General features: G+C 35.8%; 1 protein-coding gene across 1 annotated transcript in view; it reads left to right on the top strand.

The window, feature by feature from the left end:
• LOC102977352 (pantothenate kinase 3-like) overlaps nt 1-20076 on the top strand; it is a 43067-nt gene extending 22991 nt beyond the window's left edge. The window contains 3 exon segments of the mRNA XM_024123151.1: nt 13566-13644; nt 18867-19933; nt 19935-20076. Coding sequence (XP_023978919.1) covers nt 13566-13644; nt 18867-19933; nt 19935-20076 — 1288 coding nt within the window.
• The last annotated feature ends 3663 nt before the right edge of the window (nt 20077-23739 follow it).

The following is a 23739-nucleotide window of genomic DNA, read 5'->3' as shown; positions in this document are numbered from 1 at the left end:
TCACGGGCCCAGCCGCTCCGCGGCATGTGGGATCTTCCCAGACCGGGGCACGAACCCGTGTCCCCTGCATCGGCAGGCGGACTCTCAACCACTGCACCACCAGGGAAGCCCTGGGTTGGCTTTTAATAAAAGAGTTGTAATAAGTTTTTATATACTCCAGATACAAATTCTTTACCATATATCTGAGTTTGCAAACATTTTATCTCATCCTATGGGTTGTCTTTTGACTTCACTGATTGTGTTTTTTGAAACAAAGGTTTTCCTTTTTTTGGGTCCCCTGCATTTTCATATACATTTTAGAATCAGTTTACCAATTTCTATAAATAAGTCAACTGGGAATCAGAGATTGCATTAAATCTGTAGATTAGTTTTGGGAGGATTCTAATCCATGAACATGAGATGTTTTTCCATTAAAATCGTCTTTGGTTTCTTTTGACAATGTTTTATACTTTTCGAAGTATAAATTTGGAACTACTTTTGTTTGTCTTAAATATTTTTTCGGTGCTTTATTTTTCTTTTTTGAATGGAATTTATTTCTGAGGTTTAGTATATTACCAGAATAAATTTTGATTTGATTTGCCTCTATTAAATTTTCCTGAAACACAGTGATACATATAAATCTATAGACTCAACCCTTCCCTCTTTACACTTTTGAATGGTTTTCTCTCTAATTTGAGGATATCAGCTATCCATGTTTGATTTTACTGACTGTCCTTTTCTATAACCTTTATTATTTTATTGCATTTATTTTTCTTGTTCCTCTACATTCTATGCAGTCTTTTTTAAGCTCCACTCATTTCCAGTTTTCCTTTGAGTAAATTCCACACACTGTTAGGCATAATAAGCACTTATAATATTTATACTTGTAACATTATAATAATAGTTCTGCTTTTATTTCAGATCCACAGAAGACAGGGAAAAGCAGATCCCTCACATCACAGAACACTGTTACGTGATGACCTTGCAACAAATTTCTCTTCATTTAATTTTAACCTTTTTCTTCAGAGCTCCTTATTTCATCCTACTGCACTCATTAAAATATAAAATGTGTCCTTAAATATATAGTATTAGTTGATGTATCTGTTTTTAATTTTCATCAATGATATTATGCTATAAATTACCATCTATTTTGCACCATTTCACACAACACACTTCTCTCTTTTTTTCCCCTTTAAAACATTTACCAATGGATCAATTTTCCTAGTAATGGACATTTAGATTAAATCCAAATATCTTCTACCACAAACAACACTATTATATAAATCTTGTTCTTTGATCAATATCAAATTTGTGAAAACTTACTTGGGATATAAGTCAAGGAATGGAATTTCAGCCTTAGAATATGTGCATATTAGTTTAATTAATACCAGATTATTTTCCATAATATATGTGCCAGTTTAAAATGCTTACCAGCAGTGGGTAACAGTAGCAGTCTCCCAGCATCATCAATAAGTGTATTCTACTACAAAGTTTAAAAATTGGTCTTTGAGGCACTACCTTGCTTTAATTTGCATTTATCAACTTAGTAGTAGTGACACAGAGAATCTTCATAAACAGCATTTAGTCATTTTCCCCCACCTATTCCTAATTATCATTTCTGCCCATTTTCATAGTGTATTTCATGTACCCTCTTGTGACATGCCATCTGAAACATTTTGTCCAATTTCCTATATATTGGTTTGCCTTTTTCCTTATTAATTTATAGGATTTTAAAATGAATTTTTAAAACATTATATTCTGTTATATACATACACATATAAATGACTTGCAATGGGTTTAATTATTTGATAAGAATTTGAATCACACTGTAGTCTCTTTTATATTTCTGCTTCTCTTTCATAGTTAATTTAACATGGGGGCTTATTTGGTGGTTCAGAAAAAGGATCCTTAGGCATCCTTAATTTTTTGTGGTTAACTAGTGACAAACAACATTATGATGACAATAACAATAACAAAGAATGAAACCATTTAAAGTCTAAGAAAATCTTCAAACTGTATTACCCACTCATGGATAATCATGAATTAACTATACATATTATGATGTTGATATAAAAAGTTCCCCACTGAACCATTACTTCACTCACTAGTGCAAAGTTACTTTCCAAGTAGTATGAATTACATTCTACAGAGAGTTCCTAAAATAACAAGATTAACTTAGGAGTAACAAGGTTTTAAATCTCGGTTGGAACCATGAAATCCCTGTAGCACACTAAAAATGTAGTTTCATAGTCAATGGTGTACAACTACATAAATCATGAAGGTTTATGTAAGCAAAATAATATACATGGAATAGATAGATTTTCTATGTCCAAGATAAGTTACTTCTTGTGTTTGGACTGTATCTTCTTATTAAAACTTGTAACCTAATATATTGGCGCATAAAAGCATTTTGAAATGATAGACTTTCAGTCATACATTGAATTTATAAATGAAAACTTGTGACTAAAAAAATTCTATTGTACACTCTGTTGATATTCTTTCTGTCATCTTCCTCGCCTTGTTCAGGGGGATTAGGATAGCTAATCCTAATGGTTGAGTGGGGGTATTCCGAGATGTGATCAATCTTTAAAGTTTAATATCTTACAAATCCTAAGGCGGTTAATTCTATATATAATATTTTACCAATATTCAGATATGTAGCATTTAAACTATTTTTTGTTTATCAACTCATTCTTTGGACTCCAGAAATACTTACTGATTATTTATATATACGTCTGAAACTTGGGTGTGATTTAACAACCCACTTTCCTTGCTGCTTGTCACTGAACTGACACTTTCAGACATTCTTGCCTTCTTGCTTCTCTCAAACAAGTCTGAAATAATTTGTAATATATTTGATACTCTGTCTTTTTTGTAGTGCTTCACATATGCTATAAACATGTTGATACAGTTATAATTTAGCTTTGTTTGATGCTGAGATCATTCAGCAAATTTAATTAAAAATAACTTGCATCTATTGACCATCTATTACATGATAAGAACTGAGCTAATCTGCTGAAGTTACAAAGTTGAATAAGGAAGTCACTACTGATAAACATATAATCTTTTAACCAAATTAGATAACTAAATAGTAACTGTGGGGGCGTCCCTGGTAACGCAGTGGTTAAGAATCCGCCTGCCAATGCAGGGGACACGGGTTCTATCCCTGGTCCAGGAAGATCTCAGATGCCACAGAGCAACTAAGCCTGTGCACCACAACTACTGAGCCTGTGCTCTAGAGCCCATGAGCCACAACTACTGAGCCTGTGTGCTGCAACTACTGAAGCCCACGCACCTAGAGCGTGTGCCCTACAACAAGAGAAGTCACTGAAACGAGAAGCCCACGTACCACAACAAAGTGTCTCCTGCTCATTGCAACCAGAGAAAGCCCACGCGCAGCAACAAAGACCCAAAGCAGCCAAAAATAAATAAATAAATAAATAAATAAATAAATTTATATTTAAAAAAATAGTAACTGTGGATAATGTACATATTACAAGTGCCAAACCTAGGCAAAAATAACACATTTAGTTGAGTATGGATGGCTTAGACATATTTATATGTGGTCACAACAAAAATATCTAAGGAGGCCTTCCACTTATAGCCAGAAACATGGAAGAGACAATCCAAAATTAGACTAACCCCAATAAAAATTGATCAACAGGATTATTTGACTGTAATATATAATTTATCAATTGCCCACATGATGTCAAGTTGAAACACGGCAATAAATAAATAAATAAATAAATAAGTAAGTAAGTAAGTAAGTAAGTAAGTAAGTTTCTATCTCAAGCCTTCTAGGAAATGTACTCCATTAAATCCAACCTAAAACAACACATCTGTGTCACTGAAAAAAAGTTAATATATTCCTATTTTAAGAGATTTTGGTAACATTATGATAATATGAACAGCAAACTGCTAATTGAATTTCCTAGAGAATATAAAATGATCCGAAGTGAAAGAAATCACATTGTGCTGTAAAATGCAGAGGTAAAATCTGTTTTTCAAAAACAGAATTGCGTAAGTAACAGGGTATCATGAAAATAAAACCAGTACCTAAGGCATAGACAACGTAATATAGCAGTATAAAACAGCACTGTAGGTAATGAAATCTAGACACAGGACTCATGGTATACCACATCACTGAAGATAGGATTAGTGATGGCAACTCCATAAAGATGAAACCTACACTATTGAATTTACATTCAATATGATTCCATTTTCAGTTTTTTGCTTGTTTATTTTGTTATAAATCACTAAGATGGAAACACATTCAGCCGTAATCTGACATCTCAGACTCCAGCAGTACAGATGTATTAAGTGGTTCTTTATTTTGTTTTGCTTTTAGCTGTAAAATATTTTACAAATTAAGGGAATCCTTGTTCAATTACATCATTTTAATTTTATGTATATGAAAATCTATATAAATACACATATATGAAAGTATTTGTAAGGAACAAACCCAGTTTAGTTGTTACTGATGTTATTACTTTCTTAAAAAAATGTTGTATTGACCTATATCAAATTTGTGTGAACGCACCCATGTACTATGGCATATAACTTAATATTTCTTGGAGAATATACACCTTTCTCACACACACACATGAAATCTCGAAATTAATTTTTACATTAATTTAATAATTAGAAGACCGAAGTAAAGCAATGAGAACTAGAGAGAACTCGAGTCTGAACTGACAAAGGGTACCTTTTTATATATGGACTAAAGCGGAGAATAACAATGAATGTAGTTTAAAAAGTGAAGATTGTCTACCTCCTAGCATATAATGGCAATTTTGAACTAAAATATATAGTAATTCCATTAGTTATAGCATCAAAGTTATACTGATTAGTGTTTGATGACAGAAAGAAGGAAAACCTTTCATTTTTTTTCATCTGCTCATTTAACAAATGATATGCTCCCTAGAGAATAATAATGGGATAAAGGATGAGTTTACTTAGTGAAGTATGTTTGAGGAATTACAGTCCTATCACAGCAGAAAGAATAACTGGAGCAAAGGAACAGAAGCAGAAAACCAAAAGGTATATTTGACTCTCATAATCAGATGTTTAGAAGCTGCATTCCCAGATGTAGACTTATTAACATTCACATGGTAGCAAAACCTATGACCAGCTCAATCATAAAAATACACAACAACAATAACAGATTCCTGTCCTCAGCAAGCCATTTCAAGAGATTGTTATCTGGTTCAATTACATACCGTTGTAAACAACTTACAGATGATAAAGCAAGAGCTGTGATTAAGATCACACCACAAAATATCGTGAAAGCAAAATGCTCCATAAAAATAGTCACATCATTCTTGTTAGTATGAGAGGAACAACATGCCTAGCTTATATACTAACTTTGTAATTTAATCCAGTTACCAAAATTTCCCACAGTCACTCTAATTCAAGAAAGTTGTAGTCCGTTCATGTTATAAGGAATCAAAATGCCCAGTGAGAGGTATGAGACACTGGGTATAGTTAAAGCACCCATTCTCCTGAGATGTTGTCTCAAAAAGTGATGTCTGGGAATAAATGCAGCAGCCAGATTAATTCATGTGTGGCACACTGGTGAAGGTTTCAAAACCATGCAGTTTTCTTGTTGAAAAACATTCTTGGACTAATCATTCCTATAGAACTTACTAATTAGATCTTAGAATGTTTACGTTATGTTAAAACTTTACAGTATGAAATAAGAAAATTTATCATGAAATCAAGTCACAATATGGATTCACCAACATGACTGTTGTGATGAGATGTTTTATGAGTATGTTAATTAGCAGATGATTTTCTCTCCTTTTCCCTCTGGTCTTATCACTACATTAGCAACCAAACTAATAAATATATATTTTATTTAGTGAACCATGTAAACCAAAAGAAACGAGAGATGAAAACTATGCCAAGTTAAATCAAAGGAACAATCCGTAAGTCCTTCAATATACTTGAATTTGACACACAGTCTGCTCATACACCCATAACTTGCCACTCCAAGTTTAATGATTTATTCAGATTTGTTGTATAAATCCATCTTCCTTGTAACAGAGAAGAACAAACCTAAGTCCATATCGAGTCTATTTCTTTAGCTCTAACCTTTGTGTTCTGTTTCCTGTGTTTAGTCATGCTGACTTTGCACCTTTGTAAAAGAACATTACCTATAGCCTCCAATATACATGATAGCCCTCTGCAGCTTGGTATCAGGGTTGCCAAGGAAAACACAAAGCAGTTAAGCACTGGATAGAACAATACTTTAGTTACACAGAGAAGAGACAGCTTCAAAGGTAGGCATAGGTCCCCCTATGACCAGGGGGTCTGTTTTGGTGATTCACCTATGAGTACCCCTTTCATGCCCCAGTGGAAGGAACCCTATCTTTCCCCATGGAAGACAGATTTAACAGTGGGGTTGGTCAGGTGCCATAAAACATACATGCTTTAAGCAAAGACAAAATAGTACTCATTGAGCAGGAAATAACAGATATTTCCATATGAAGCAATAAGGCTGGCATGGGCTCTGTGGGTGTTTTCTCTCTTGGTAAGGAAGTGTTCCAGGCCCAAGCCCCATGCTTAAGAGGCTCAGTGGGAGTCAAGACAATGCACGTGAGACACGCATTTGGATACGAAGATTATGAGGTATAGTTTGTTTTCCCCCTTCAAGGATGTTATGTTCTAGGTTAATTACAATAATGCAACTTTAAAAATAAGGTACAACCTGGTAACAAACCTGAAAGTTATATAAATTGTTACAGTGACGTATAAAATGAAGGGGTCACAGCTGGTAGAATTGCAGAAGAGTCTTCTTGAAGATGATGGTTCAACTTGAGCAAGAAAGGAGGAAGGGAGCAAATGGAGATGTGAGCTTAAGACTGGAAACCCTATGAAGGACACTCTCTTCATCAGCTTTTAGTAATGCTGTGAAAAGATACATTCCCTGAGAAAAAAAGTTTTCACTACTGTGTATGACAATTTCAGAGGCAGAATCAAGTCGCCATTTTTATTCTGTATTTTTCTTTTTTTTTTGGCAGTACGCGGGCCTCTCACTGTTGTGGCCTCTCCCGTTGCGGAGCACAGGCTCCGGATGCACAGGCTCAGCGGCCATGGCTCACGGGCCCAGCCGCTCCACGGCATGTGGGATCTTCCCAGACCGGGGCACGAACCCGTGTCCCCTGCATCGGCAGGCGAACTCTCAACCACTGCGCCACCAGGGAAGCCCTTATTATGTATTTTTATACTAACTGTAATAACAAACATTTCCAGCTGAAAATGTTATGTCGTCTGTCAGACTTGCATTCATTTTCTCCTTAATGTCTGATTCCAGAATGGCACTATCAGGTGTCTCTTTTTAAATGCAAATAATGTCACCACCTGAAGGTGAATATGAGGTCAAAAAATTTAAAAACACAACTAAAGTTAATTAAAGGTTAAAAACAAAGCATAGTGCAAAGCAATTATACCTTAATCATCTTTCACATCAACATAAAAATGAGACTGCTTTTCAAGTTCTTCTATTGTGCCTAGATATATATTTTAAGTTTACACGTGCAGAATGATTTCAGTAGAGTCACTGCTTCAATCATTTGGGGGTTTTGGCAAGCTACTACATCATATTTCATCAAGGAAATATTTTACTGGAGATTGTTTCCAATCTCATACCCTCCTTCTATGACTCTTCATTATTTTTTTCCAGTTTTATTGAGATATGCTTGACATAGCACTTTATAACTTTAAGTTGTACAGCATAATGACCTGACTTACCTATGTCTTAAGATGATTACCACAATAAGTTAACATCCATCATCTCACACAGATACAAAAAATAAAAGATAATACTTTTCCTTGTCATGAGAACGTTTAGGATTTACTCTTTTTTTTTTAAAGGACTTTTAAAAAAAAATAAATTTATTTATTTATTTATTTATATTTGGCTGTGTTAGGTCTTCGTTGCTGTGCGTGAGCTTTCTCTAGTTGTGGCAAGCAGGGTCTACTCTTTGTTGCAGTGCGCAGGCTTCTCGTTGCAGTGTGTGGGCTTCTCATTGAGGTGGCTTCTCTTGTTGCAGAGCATGGGCTCTAGGTGCACAGGCTTCAGTAGTTGTGGCTTGCGGGCTCTAGAGCACAGGCTCAGTAGTTGTAGTGCACGGGCTTGGCTGCTCCACGCCATGTAGGATCTTCCCGGACCAGGGCTCGAACCCATGTCCCCTGCATTGGCAGGCGGATTCTTAACCACTGCACCACCAGGGAAGTAATTGGATTTACTCTTAACAACTCACATATATATCATACAGCAGTGTAACTATACTCATTATGTTGTACTTTACATCACTGCTACTTATTTTATCTTATCATTTGCAGTTTCTACTTTTTGACCACCTTCATCCAATTCCCTCTTACTCTACCCCTCCTCCTCCACTTTTGGTAATCATAAATCTGACCTCTTCTTTTCTATGAGTGAGTTTGTTTTAGATTCCACATATAAATGAGATTATATAGTATTTGTCTTTCTCTATTTTACTTCACTTAGCATAATGCCCTCAAGGTGCATCCATATTGTCTTGAATGGCAGGATTTTCTCATTTTTTAACAGCCGGCCGAATAATACTGTGTATATATATATATATATATATATATATACCACAACTTCTTTATCCTTTTATCTGTCAGTGGACACTTAGGTTGTTTCCATGTCTTCGCTATTGTAAATAATGCTGTTGTGAACATGGGGGTGCAAATATCTCTTCAACATAGAGTTTTCATTTCTTTAGGATATATTCACAGAAGTGGGACTGTTGGATCATATGGTCGTTCTAGTTTTAATTTTAGAGGGAACCTCCATACAGTTTTCCATAATTGTACCAATCTACCATCCTACCAACAGTGCACAAGGGTTCCCTTTTCTCCACATCCTCACCAGCATGCGTTATCTTCTGTCTTTTTGATGCTAGTCATTCTAACAGGCTTGAGGTAATATCTCATTGTGATTTTGATTTGCATTTCCCTAATGATAACTGATGTTAAGCATCTTGTCACATACATGTTGGCCGTTCATGTATCTTCTTTGGAAACTGTCTATTCAGGTTCTTTGCCAATTTTTAAATTCAATTGTTTTCTTGATATTGAGTTGTATGAGTTTTTTATATATTTTGGATATTAACCCCTTATCAGATATATTGTTTGCAAATATTTTGTTCCCAAACCATAGTTTGGCTTTTCATTTGGCTGACTCTTTTGCTGTACAGAAGCTTTTTAGTTTGTATAGTCCCACTTGTTTATTTTTTATTTTCTTGCCTGTGCTTTAGGTATCATATCCAAAAACCACTGCCAAGACCCATGTCAAAGAGCTTTTTTCTATGTTCTCTTCTAGTAGTTTTATTTTGCCTGGTCTTACATTTAAGTCTTTATTCTCAGTTAATTTTTGTGAGTGATGTAAGATAGAGGTCTAGTTCCATTTTCTCACCTGTGAATATCCAATTCTCCCAGTAGCATTTATTGAAGAGACTGTCTTTTCTCCATTGATTGTTCTTTGCTCCACTGTCAAATATAAGTTGATCATATATGTATGGGTTTATTTCCTGGGCTCTCGACTCTGTTCCGTTGTTCTACTTCTATTTTTATGCCAGTATGATATTGTTTTAATTACCACAGTTTTATAATACAGCTTGAAATTAGAAAGCGTGACAGTCTTCATTATTATTTTACGTTGTTTCAACATACAAGTAAAATTACCATGATTTTTGTAAATGATCTCCCAACCTCTAGGTTATTCTTTATTCTCTTTTAAAGTTTAAAATACTCATTTAAAATAATTCTTGGAATTACGAGTCAATGTTCAAGATGTGAGCAGGCATAGAGTTTTGTACTCTTTGTGAAAAGTATACAACTAAAGAGAAATGATAAAAAAAATAAAAACACTGGAGAGAAGGGGAACTTCATAAAACTCACATATTAAAATGACAATATTTTTCATCAAAGTTTCACAGGCCTTTTAATACGTTCTTCTTATGAAGAGTAAGACTTATGTAAGACTCTTATGAAGAGTCTTACTCTGTAAAATATACACGTATCACGCATATACATTTCTTCTACGTTTGAAAAGTCTGTATCTGACTATAGAGTTAATTCAATATCTAAATATACATTTCCTGTTTCTTATCATCTCTCTATAGAAAACTGTAAGACTTTAGATTCCCCCCTTTCTTTTTCAAACATGGACCATCACATGATTCAACAGTAAGATGAAACCATCATCATTAGAAATCAGTAAGAGCTTGACTCTACAATATGAACTTAACACACATGTATTTAAGCAAAACTGTTCCAATCTCAAACTATTCCCCTGAGATTTAGTCATATAATCTGGATTTGGAATCTAATACTCTCTGAAACCACCAAACATTAAAATGTCCTACTGAAAATACTCTTGGTTTCCCAGAAGTATCACACATTTAAGATATCATAGCACAGTAGTCTAAAAAGAACATCACCCTCTTCAACATCTAAAAACTGCCATCTAATCCTCATTTATACAAAGATGAAATGACCACAAATGAATATTTTAGGAAATATTTATCAGGTTCTGCTGATCCTCAGGTCGTCAAGCAGGACTTGCCCCATATTCATAGTTAACTATGAAGTAGTTCCACCTGCTGTTGCTGTCTCACAGTAGTTCAGTCTCAGAAGTTTCATGTTATTCATTAACTAATACTTGCCTGAGCTTTTTTATCCCCCAATAATTGCTTAGCTAAGCAACTTCCATACATATCCAGACCAGACCATTTCAAAGTGAAGCAAAACCTTCATCAGCAAAACCCATGATGAATGACTGAACAATGATTCTACTGTTTTTCTAAACTAATTTTATGAAATTCTGAAAGATCAAGATACTTTACAGAAAAAGCCCAGGATCTAATGTGGTATAAACAATCCATGTAGCTCTTTAAATATAAAGAGTAGTATACTACAATCACTGTCAAATAGTCTCAATTAGGCCAGTGCTCTGGAAGTCTAACTTGCTTATACATATTAAGAAAACCACATCACTAAAAAAATATACAGGCTAAGGAAAGTCCATGTTAGGCCATGGCCAGATACCAGTTTTCTGGATTTTATTTTCCCTATTTTTTTTTTAAGATTTTTTTTTTTTTTGATGTGGACCGTTTTTGAAGTCTTTATTGAATTTGTTACAATATTGCTTGCTTTACGTTTTGGTTTTTGGCTGCGAGGCATGTGGGATCTTAGCTCCCCAATCAGGGATGGAACCCTCACCCCCTGCATTGGAAGGCAAAGTCTTAACCACTGGACCACCAGGGAAGTCCCTATTTTCCCTATGTTTTGTTTTAGCAAAGGACTTCAGTAACAGACATTGAAATAAACACTTTAAACTTCAACACAAGAGTGAACACTTTAAACTACAATACAAGAATAAACAAAATCCACTGACCTTCTTGGACTCAACATTTCCCCTTTCCAGAAGGCTCTTCCACTCACTTTCTACTCATGGCTTGCAGTGATCCAGTATTAAACTCCTGTCCCTTTCAATACCAACTGCTTTTCAGCTAAGACTTTAAGTCTCATTTCAGTCATTTTAAATTAAATTATTTAAAGGAAACTTGATTTAGGTATAACCGTATTAACCTAGGCAAGAAACAGTTACCACATCACTGCCGCTTTCTATTTTAAAGACTATCCAATTACTATATCACAAATTGCTTGCAAAAGTGGTATTTTACTTTCCTTTTTCCTTTCTAAGAAACTTGAGAAAACTATTCTTTTTTATCAAAAACTTCCTTTCTTCCCACTCAGTTCATCCCTCTATCAAACAGTTTCCACCTACTGCGTAGTACTGAAACATCTTTAACTGCTTTGTTCTGTTCTGTTCTTCCTCTTCAAGTTTGCTTCTGTTGTTGACATAATCAGTCACACCCTCCTGCTCCGCCTCCCACTGCTCCATCATCACCTTGTTCTTTTCTCATCTCCTACTGAACTTGAGTACCCCTCAGACACACAGAAGAAAAATAAAATAGGCTTAAGCAACAGCTTTTCATTGTAGTTAAGGATGATAGAACAACTCACACTTTACTTTTATAAAAACCTGTGTGAACTCAAAATAACAAGCACAATAATACTTACAAAGAGATACAATTCTTTCACTGAAATAACATAGGCATTGCCTTTCTGATCAATATTATTTGGATTAAACTAAGAAGCCTATATAGCTGGGAAAATTAAACATATTTTTTTCTTCCTTGACTTTACTTTTAATTGGAAAAGTACCTCATATGCATTAATTGGGATTTAACTGCATAAGCCAAAATCCTGTAAAAATCAAGTCAGAGTTTTAAAAGCAGCTAATAATAAAATATTCATATACAAATATTAAATATATGGCAGGGGAAAACTACTCTCCATTTTCAGGCATAACCAGGAAAATTTTACTATAGTGGTTAATACTGAACATTTATTGGTAGGCAGTCTCTCTAAAATTAAGAGTTTATTAATCAGAGACTATACATGTATAGTATGTATAATATTATAACTAATATAAACATCAGTTATAATAAACACTACATTTCATTATAACTGAAACCAGATGACTCACAGTCATACATTGCAGTGGGAATCTATTTAGGTGTTAATTCTCAATATGTCTGGAACCATTTGGGTTATTAAATGTCTCCTTTAACTCATACATACTCAGTGTTAAGGGTTGAACTGTGTTTTATAATTTGATGTCCCAACCCCCAGTGCCTCAGAATGTGACATTATTTGAAAATAGGATTGTTGCAGATATCATTAGTCAAGATGAGGTCACACTGGAGTAGGGTGAACACCAAATCCAATTAAGTCCAGTGTCCTTATTAAAAGGGGATATTTGGACACAGGCACAGGGGAAGAACACCATGTGAAGACGAAGGCAGAGATGAGGATAATGCGGCAGAAGCCAAAAAACATCAAAGATTGCCAGCGAACCACCTAAGAGAAAGGCCTGGAATAGATTCTCCTTCACAGCCCTAAGAAGGAACCAATTCTACTAACACCTTGATCTCACACTTCTAGCCTCTAGAACTGTGAGATGAGAAACGTCTGTTGTTTAAGCTGAACGACAGGTCCTTAAGGTTCTCCTCAGCTTGACTAAATTTTAGACAGGTTTCTTCCTGACTACAGGCCCCTGAGCTTCCTTATCTTAGCACATTTATTTTAGAAAACTTGCAATGATGAATTCCTTCCCTACCCCTTTGAGATGTAAATCTTCTCCCTTCTTCTTGCCACTTTCACAAGCCAGAAGTATCTTTCTCAAGGACCTGGGAGCCACCCTTTTGAAGTGTAAGCGCCAAGAATAAAGATAGGTTCTAACATCCCCAGCCTCTTTGGGGGAATAGGAGCCAGACTTTAGAAAGCGCCAATTGGCAAACACTGATGACCAAATCACATTCACCAACCTACCCTCTACTGTCTTCTGGTACTTTTCCACTAGCTACTCTGGTGTGGAAAACTCTCCTGCTTTTTGTTTCAACAGAGTTGAGTTCAATCCCTCATCCTTATTGTGAGAGTCTTGAATAAAGTCTTACTTGCCTATTTAACTTTGTCTATGAAAGTTTCATTGAAGCAACCACCCAGTTTGTGGTACAGCAGCTCTCGCAAACTACTACACTAAATACTGCTATTGAATGTCTGGTAAATTAATAAGCCATAGAATAGCAAATGCTAGATTTAGAGTGAACTTAGAATGAGCAGGAATCCTATCTCTAGAATTTTATAGCTAATCCCCTTTAACTATAGTTTACACATATTTAAGAAACAGCTTTGGCAGCTATGAATAGTGTAAAAAGATCATCAACTACAATGTTATATGGAGACATAAAAAAGTTATGTAAAGAATTTGGGGCAGAGCTCAGCATCTATTTCTAATCTCAAAAAATGTTATGTATATGCATATGCATGTTTATAAATTTTTATACACGTGTGTATATACCTACATATGCATATGCATATATACATTTCAGTCATTATTGTTAAATATACATGTTTCAAGCTTTTGTGTAGATTTGGCCATGATGAATATAGTGTAAATTATATGTAAAAGCACTGCTTAATGATAATATGATTTTAAATTTTCTCTACGGGTGGATATTAATATATCCTTGAAACTTCACCTGCATGTAACTCTTCAGAGAATCCCTATCACAGACAGAATGAAGTCAATGAATACAAATTCCTCCTCAGATACTTTTACAGCATCAAATCTCACTGCTCCTCAGCATTCTCTGATACTAAGTAATTATTTGTCATTTTATTTTCCACCACGTACTTTTCGGGTCACCCTTCTTTTACTTATGCCGCCCCCTGCCAGGGAAGCCCTTTTACCACTTTTCCTCACCTGCTACTCTTACTCATTTCTTCAGTCAACTCAGGCACCATCTCTTCTACCAAGTCCTCCCTGAAAGTAGAGGTTGGAACAATTGTCTTAAATCACTGTGCCCTAGGGTACTCTTTTGTCTTCCTTTATTTTTTTAATTACTTTCCACATTATATTCAAATGATAAGGTTACATACCTATAGCCCCTCAAAGAATTGTAAAATCCTTGATGGCACTGTCTAGCACTGATATTTAATAAATGCTCAATAAATGTCTGTGGAAACAGAACAATCAACTCCTGTTTTTCCTAGGAAATGTATAGGTGAATGAATATTTTTATTCACTTACAATACTATCAATCATTGTTATTAAAGTTATATCCAAATCAATATTACCTACAAGATTTTAATACCCATCACTTGGAAACTTGTAATTTAATGATCAGTAACCAAACTACTGTTCTTATAAGAAGTGACTATTTTCTTCCCCTACAACCTTATAACTTTGTGAGAATACTCAAAACATTTCAGTTTATTTTCCAAAGTTCTGCTTTTCCATTCCTCCCAGGATTGCTGAAACTTGCAAACTGGTTGCAGCTGCCACTATGTGTTTCAGGGTGAAAATAAACCATTCTGTTTGTGGAAGAAAACAGAATGAGGGAAAAAAATATAAAATCCTGTATACTATGCCATTCAAATCTTAGATATGTGATATGATGTCATATAGCCATAGTCTATTATACTAATACCAGTTGTCAAAGGCTATGTTGAACCCTGCTCACCTTTCTAACCTCTCACCCTGTGCAGCAGGACCACGGTGTAATGCATTAATTAGCATCATACACTAATTAAATTACTAAGGCTGAGATTTTCTTCTGGAGAAATGTTCCCAAGTAAATTGATGTTGCCAAATATATCCTCTGACTTTCTAACCAAGACACCACTCCCTCACATCAGGATAACTGGAACTGCTTCTTAATGCTCGTCTTTGCCTTCCCGTTTCCACTCCTATAATCCATTCTCCACACAGCAGTCAGCGTGAAATTTTACCACACAAATCAGATTGCTCTTTCCTCTTAAAAACCCTCCGGCTGCATTCCATTGCCTTGAAATAAATCCAAACTTCTTCCCACAGCTAGAAGAGAGTACAGAGAAGACCTCTGCCTCATTCTCCCACCTAACCTCCTACACCTCTTTCCCTCACACACCAAACTGCAGTCTATGAACCTCTTTCTGATACTCATATACACCTAGGTTATTTCCTTTCCGTGGCCTTTGCATTTGTTGTGGTTTCCTCCTTCTAGAAAAACCTGATACTAAATCTCCTCATGACTGTCTCCTCCTCATTATTCAAAATTCTAATCAAGGTGGGTGACTCCCAGTCTACAGCACATCTATGGTCACTTTTTATCCCTCTGACTGTGTTCCCAGTGAATGCAGGCAGTTGGACTTTAGAGATGGACCAAGAGTTCAACTGCAACACTACCCTGCTGTGAAAAAAAAGAAAACAGGAAAGTTTGTGTTTTAGAGCTTCTACTTCATCCCTTTGTTGGGTACGGTGGGCATTCATAGTAAGGGTAAAATTAGACAATGAATTTCACCGGGTCAATAATGAAAGATATAAAATAAAAGGGGAATGTGAGTGTATGTTTTCCACTAAAGGTGAATGATATCTTAAGCTGGTAGTCTTCGGCTACACACAATTACATGTATAAGTATGAATTAGAAACACAGTACAAACAGGCAGCACTAATGACAGTTTTAAGGCCATTAGACATTAGGTAATAAAAACTCCTTCCTCTGTTGATTATCATTTACATACACTCTTACTACAGCTACATCCTTAAAACTAAATAAAAATAAACAGAGAATAAATATTAAGGGAGAAGGGTTGATTCATATAATATATAGTACATATTATATATATTATATAATACATACTGGTATGTATACACACATATATACACATAGACATATATGCGTGCATATATATATAGATTGCAATCCAACAAGCTGGAGAAGTACATGTTCATTACACTTTTCAATGTGTACAGCTACTAAAGTGGCATATGGGTGACAATTCAGCAGAGAACAGACAATTGCCTTGCTTTCTAGATCTGTAACTCAGAAAATATATGAACTATCTTTAGCTTAATGTCTATAATAAGGAGGATGGACATTCAACAGCAGCTCTGACCAGATGATAATCTAATTGACATACAGAATGTAGAGGAGGAGGCAGGCATCAAGGGGAAATGCCCAGCACTCTGAGATGCACCACGATAGACCAAGTGGCCCTGGGATGCACTGGACCAGGAAAAGCAGGTTGATCTCTGATGCAAATATGGTAGAGACAACTGAAGCCCTAGTATTTAATGGGATTAAATACATTTACTTTAAAAGGCATTAAAGACATTTACTTTTCCAACTCTGAAATTCTGAGATCCAGAGTTGAAAACCAAAATTGTTTCTAAAGGATGTATCTTCTGGTATAAAAATAAAAGAATCTCTGTGAGGCAAATACTACTCTTTACTAATTAAAACTCTCCAAGATTATCCTTAAGATGTGTGTTTCTCACATATATACATATATGTTTATGTATATGTATGTATCTGTTTATGTGTGCATGAGTATTTGGTATATTTAAAATTATTCTAAGTATTTTATCTTGATAGGACTATTTACTAATTTTAAGCTATAATGATTTGCAGGTGGCAGGCTTATTTATCTTCTGTGTTATAATACTTATTGTAGGAAATATGAAAGCTTAGTTTAGGTTGAAAGAAAATATCAGGTCATAATTTAATTATCACTTCAATAGATTTTATTGAAGTGGAAACAAAGCATATACTTATATTTGTTTTGTTAAACTGGTAAATCGATATCCTGCGAAATTTAATCCATTTTAAAATTTACAGTTATTCGTATTCCTAAGTGGGTATCTATTTTTCCAGAGGAAATCATTTTTAATACAGCTTGTGGAAAATTTAAGACTTTGTTCATATCCTCTGTTTAATGTGTGTACTTCCATCTCTCCATAAAGAGAATAAAACTCTAATGGTTTTATTATCATATGAATTTAAAAATCCAGAAAACATTTGACATAAAGGTAAAAAAGAGAGAAAAATATTGGAAATATGACAGTTGTGTAGCTGTAATAAGTTCTCCTTTCTCAGAAAACAACCTGGGATTTATTATACAAGGTCATGTCTGGAAGAAAAGATTAAATATTACAGCACCATTAAAGTCTACAATAACTGCTCTCTTCCACTTTTATTTAAAGCCTCCAAGATTGACACATTTTATTAGCTAGCTCCATGCCCTTAGATTTGTCATAGCAATTGCTAAATTAATTTACAAAATTCAGTCGACTTGTGTTTTTATAGCTGTCTCCCTGAATATCCTTCATAAGCCATACTAGAATTCCCCCCAGACAGAGCACTGCTGTTCAAACTTTAATTCTTCCCTTGTTAAATAGTTGTGTTCTTTTGATTGTACCAAAGGGCTAAAGGGTAAGTAAGTTTCCTTTCATATGTGCTATTTTGTCAACAACTGCTTCAGGAAGTTGTCAAATTGCAACATGAATGGGATGGAACACTTACCTTCTATTGTGATACTAGCCATTATAATTCACTGTACTCTCATTGGCAAATTATTTAGACTCTAGGTAGGACAACAGTGATTCAGAGCAAACTGAAGATAGTTTGGTGTTTTACAAAGAAATGTTTATAAAAGAAATGTGGTTTCTGAATAATAATTTTAGAAGACTATTTATCAGGGGAAGTCTGAAAAATTGGGTAGGTACAATAAGACACTTTTACTTTCTTACTAATATCGTTTACTCTGCCAAACCAATTTTCTCTTAAAATAATCAAGTTTCTTAAATCATTTATTCTGCTTCAGATGAAACGTGATTTCTTTGAGATCTACGACAGGAGTATTTTTCTGAACAGCGGGAGGTGAATGAAGGAGAGTGGTTCAGATCTGATGAGATAACTTTAATGTCAAAACAGGTCCTTCTGACGGGTAAGGAAAACTCTCCCCAATATGACCATGTGATTTTCCTTGTTGATTTTCCTCGTTGATTCCAAGGAGGCAAAAATGGACTTCAGTTCTTCATTTAGACACAAAACCACCAAAACAACTGAAACAAACCTGGTCTCATAAAACTATTTACACGATGCCTTTTCCCCCGTTCTAAGTTAGATCATATATTTCTTAGGCTCATGTTTCTCGGGCTCTGCTGGAAGATTTTCTATATAGTCCTGAAAATCAGATTTGCGGTTTGGTATACTCATTTCTTGCTTTTAAGATTTCTTAAAACATAAGTTTAGTGAATACTGAAAAAGCTATTTCACATATACTATCTTCTCAACAAACCTATGTGTAACTCAGTCCTCAAAAATCCTGCGTGTAAATAATACATAAATTGGGCGGCGGCTCAGGGGACCGGGGCCTTTTGTTTGGAGCGGCAGCGGCGGAGGGGCCCCCTCCCCGCTTCCCCTGCTCGCTCCGTCCGGGCTGCCCCTCGTGGGGGTAGGGGGGCCGCCCCCTGGGCCGGGCCTCGTATCAGGTGCCCCCGCCCCGCCCGGCCCGAGGGGAGGACCCGAGGCTGCCTCTCGCCCCTCAGGTCGATGCCATTAAGATCAAGGATGCCAAGAAACCCTCTTCCCCATGGTTTGGCATGGACATCGGGGTAACTCTGGTAAAGCTCTCATATTTTGAACCTATCGATATCACAGCAGAGGAAGAACAAGAAGAAGTTGAGAGCTTAAAAAGTATCTGGAAATATCTGACTTCTAATGTAGCCTGTGCATCCACTGGTATTCGGGATGCACGCCTTGAACTAAAAGATTTAACACTTTTTGGCCGGAGAGGGAACCTGCACTTTATCAGATTTCCAACCCAGGACCTGCCTGCTTTTATCCAAAGGGGAAGAGCGAAAAACTTCTCAACACTACACACGGTGCTACGTGCTACAGGAGGTGGTGCTGACAAGTTTGAAAACGGTTTTCGCACAGCTGGAAACCTCCACCTGCACAAACTGGATGAACCTGACTGCCTTGTAAAGGGCTTGCGGTACACAGATTCTGTCAGTTTCAATGGACAGGCAGAGTGCTATTATTTTGCTAATGCCTCAGAACCTGAGAGATGCCAAAAGATGCCTTTCAACCTGGCTGATCCCTATCCACTGCTGGCAGTAAACATTGGTTCCAGGGTCAGTATTTTAGCAGTCCATTCCAAAGACAACTATAAACAAGTAACCGGGACAAGCCTTGGAGGGGGTACCTTTCTGGGTTTATGTAGTTTATTGACTGGCTGTGAAAGTTTTGAAGAGGCTCCTGAAATGGCATCCAAAGGTGAGAGCACCCAAGCTGACAAGCTGGTCCGTGATACTTATGGAGGAGATTTTGAAAGATTTGGTCTGTCTGGTTGGGCTGCAGCATCTAGTTTTGGGAATATGATTTATAAGAAGAAACGAGAATCTGTTGGTAAAGAAGATATAGCAAGAGCTACATTAGTTACTATCACCAACAACATTGGTTCTGTGGCAGGAATGTGTGCTGTTAATGAGAAAATAAACAGAGTTGTCTTTGCTGGAAACTTTACGTGTCAGTTCTCTCTCGATGAAGCTTTTGGCATATGTCCTGGATTACTGGTCAAAAGGTCAACTGAAAGTACTGTTTCTAGACCATGAGGGGTGTTCTGGAGCAGCTGGTGCACTTCTTGGGCTGCCAAATTTCAGCTAAAGCATCGGGTTTCTCTCTGTTAAAAAATGTCATTCGAGAGGAACTGAAAACCAGAGGTGTAATTACTGCATTATTTGTCACTGGGAACCAAAGGATAAAAGAGTAGCACTAATCCTCTTGATTTTTAAGTGTCAGAAAGGTAAGGTGCTATATGTTGCCATATTAAAAAGAGAGCTCCAGTAATGTAAAGTATTTGTAAGTGAAATGCTTTCCCTTCTGTATATATAGCCAGTGTTAAATCCTTAAATGCAATACAGCCTCTGATGATGGAACCTCCTCTGAAAAAGATCTTCTATTTATTTTATCTTATGTAGCCAACATTGCAGTACTGTATGTTCAAACATGAATCTTAAAGTCTCAGAAATGTTTAGCTCATGAAAATAATAGATTCTGAATATTTGTTACAAGTCTTCTATGTGTGTTTTGGTTACTAGTAAGTGGACAGTAACATACCTTGTATCGAAACTTAATGAAATGGCAATCAAAGATGATCATTTTTATGTGATTTTAGAAATGTTAAAGCAATATTATTCATTACTGTTATTTTCCAAACCTATCTTCTCCCAAAAAGCATGTTTATGTGATCTTTCCTCAGAAGTATAACCTTTTCCAATGTCATAATTTAATTGAAATGCTATTGTTAAACATTAGCCTGAATTTTAAAACGAATCCTAGAAAATGCACATAATTGGTGATACTGCATTTTTTGTATTTTGAGTTTATCAGACAGTACATTTTAAAATGTTTTTTTATGGGAGGCTTACTTATTTGAAAGTCCGTTCAGTAAGGTCCCAGGACTATTTGAATGGAGTATGGTTTATGTGTATTGGTAGGGTTCTTCTTTCTATTCCACATTTATCTTAGGCCCGAAGTTAGCCATTTCTGTTTAATTAGGTCTGAACCATCAAAGCTAAAGACTGTCTTCTACTGTGAACAGCAACAAAATCATTTATGCTAAACGGATGTTATGGAAATTTAAAAGACAAGTTGTTTGAAACTGTGGGAATCTGAGGCAGTATGGCAGAATTATAAAGGGATCAATGTTTTGTACATTCTGGTAATAAAAGCATTATAGTTCCAAAAAATAATAATAATAATAAATAAATAAATAAATAAATTGAAGCTCATAGATATTAAGACACATAGCAAGGTAATATACTGTATAAGTAGCAAAACCAGAATCAACACCGAACCTGGCTAATTCAAGACTTCACATTTTACTCAAAATACCATAAACTTTCCGTTAAGCTTCTGTATAAGATAAGAATCACCATACAGGAGCATGATATGATTTTCACCTTTATTAATTTAGGTCTTATTAGTTTTTGTATGACTTCTTATGCTATCAGCTAGGCCAGCAAATTATGATTCAGTCGATGAACTTTAGGCAATGAATTAGAAAAAAAAACTCCTAGTTTAATGCTTATATTGTAAATTCATTATATAAGAAAATCCAACACAATAGAACATTGTATTCACCAAGACATGCAGCTCCATTCTCAGAGTGCCTACTTTAGTACTTTTAAATAGTCAAGTACCTTGGGAAAAAAAGATAACTATGTAAGAACTGCATATATATCCTCTATGTTCTATAGTAAGAGATATATAAAACAACTATACAGATTCTGTAATTTGAAATCTAGGTGTAGATATAAAAATAGAAATAACTACATTATGAATTGCAATAAAAACCACAAATGATGCCTAAATCCTACAGAAATTTAGAAGGTAGAGGATTCCCTTCTATCTGAATTTATCTGAGAAGGTACTGAAAATGTATCTTAGAAACAATGCATTATTTTGAGCAAAAATAAGCAGGATTGTGGAGATAGGAAGGCCTTACACTCATTCGATAAAAATCCAAATTTCTGGATAATAGAATTCTATATTAAAAATATTTTTTAAAGTAAATGTTATGTTGGAGTAGTTGCCTAAAATGAGTTGGCTTAGAATATCAATCCAAGGATGCTGGATTTTAGGTTTATTTTTAGTGTTTGCTAAAAATAGCTTTACTTTGGGAATATTATTCTTAGAGATATATGTAGGATGACTTGGGGAAAAAAAAACAAAACTGATGATTGGAGGATATAACACTAAGAATAAAATGAGCTTAATCCATATTGGTAATGGTGGGAACAGGTATAAAGAAAGCACTGTTATTAGTTGGTGTCTCTCTCCTACTTACACAGAATAATATTGGAAAAGAAACCTAAAAAACAGTAGGGAAATTGGTCTCCTAGTATTATTGAGGTTCCCATCAAGAAATAAATCACACTCAAAATTAGAGAATTTGAGAACTGATTTACAAAGGAACTTGAGATAGGCATAAAAATGCAACCCCCCCCGCAAGATCTCCATGTCCTAATCCTTAGAACCAGTGAATACGTTACCTTAAATGGCCAAAAGTACTTTCTAGGTGTGATTAAATCAAGGATTATGAAACGGGGAAATTATTTTGGAGTGTCCAGATGGAGTAAATGTAATCACACAAGTCTTTATAAGTGAAAGAGGGAGACAGGAGAGTCAGAGATGAGATGTGATGAGAGAAGCACATGTCAAAGTAATAGGGAGCCAAGGGCCAAGGAGTGCAGGTGGCCTCTAGAAGCTGGAAAAGACAAGAAAACAGACTTTCCCCTAAAACATCTGGTAGGAAAGCAGCCTTCCGACTCCCAGATTTTAGGACTTCTGACCTCAACCTCTAGAACTTTAAAATAAAAACTTGTATTGTTTACTTCACTAAGTTTGTGGTATTTTAAAGCAGCAATGGGAAATGATTAAAGGATTCTATATAAGGTGTGTGTGGGGGAACTCCAAAGGCTAAGGAGGCAACAACCCAGAGTCGGAAGGACAAGAGAAGAGTGAAATTACCAGAACCCAAAGGTACTGAGTTGCACAGTGTCAGCCACCTTGGAAAAGAGTAGTGAACCTCTCTTGAAGGGTAAAACTACATAAAGGTGAATTTGCAAGTTGGGAGCTAGGGGTATAAATATACTACCAATGTCACCCTCCTTTTGTATTTCATCTCCTATGAGGGCTCCCTGTGTGATGACTCCAACTGGAACCAAGAGGGCAGGGGAACCTGCTGAATGGCATGAACTGCTGGGACTGAACACATGGTAGAGAAGAACGAAAAGATGCCTGGCACATCTCCCTCTGACACTTCTGCACACCCCCCCATGTGTAGTTACTAGTGATAGGTCCACAAGTAAAGAATTCATCACTTCTAACTGCCCAAGCATGTATCGTCCAAAAACACTGACCTTCCTCTTGAATCCTTTTCATTATTATTAGAAAAGGAAAGAAGCTATTGAGAACCTAAGAAAATATATTCTTGGAAATTTTCTAAATAGAGTGAAGGAACTGAAATAATAGCTATAAGACAGTATTACAAATAAAATAAATATGTAACATTTGGGGACTTCCCTGGTGGTCCAGTGGGTAAGACTGCACTCCCAATGCAGGGAGCCTGGGTTCAATCCCGTCAGGGAACTAGATCCCACATGCATGCCTCAACTAAGAGTTCACATGCTGCAACTAAGATGCCCATGCACTGCAACTAAACACGCTGCAACAAAGATCCCGAGTGCCACAACTAAGACTCAGCACAGCCAAAATAAATAATAAATAAAATAAATAAATATAAAAAAGATAAGTAACATTCGT

The sequence above is a fragment of the Physeter macrocephalus genome, chromosome 13 (assembly GCF_002837175.3).
Source record: "Physeter macrocephalus isolate SW-GA chromosome 13, ASM283717v5, whole genome shotgun sequence".
Taxonomy (NCBI): domain Eukaryota; kingdom Metazoa; phylum Chordata; class Mammalia; order Artiodactyla; family Physeteridae; genus Physeter; species Physeter macrocephalus.
The sequence above is the reverse complement of the archived record's forward strand: the minus strand, read 5'-3'. Positions and strand labels throughout refer to the sequence as shown.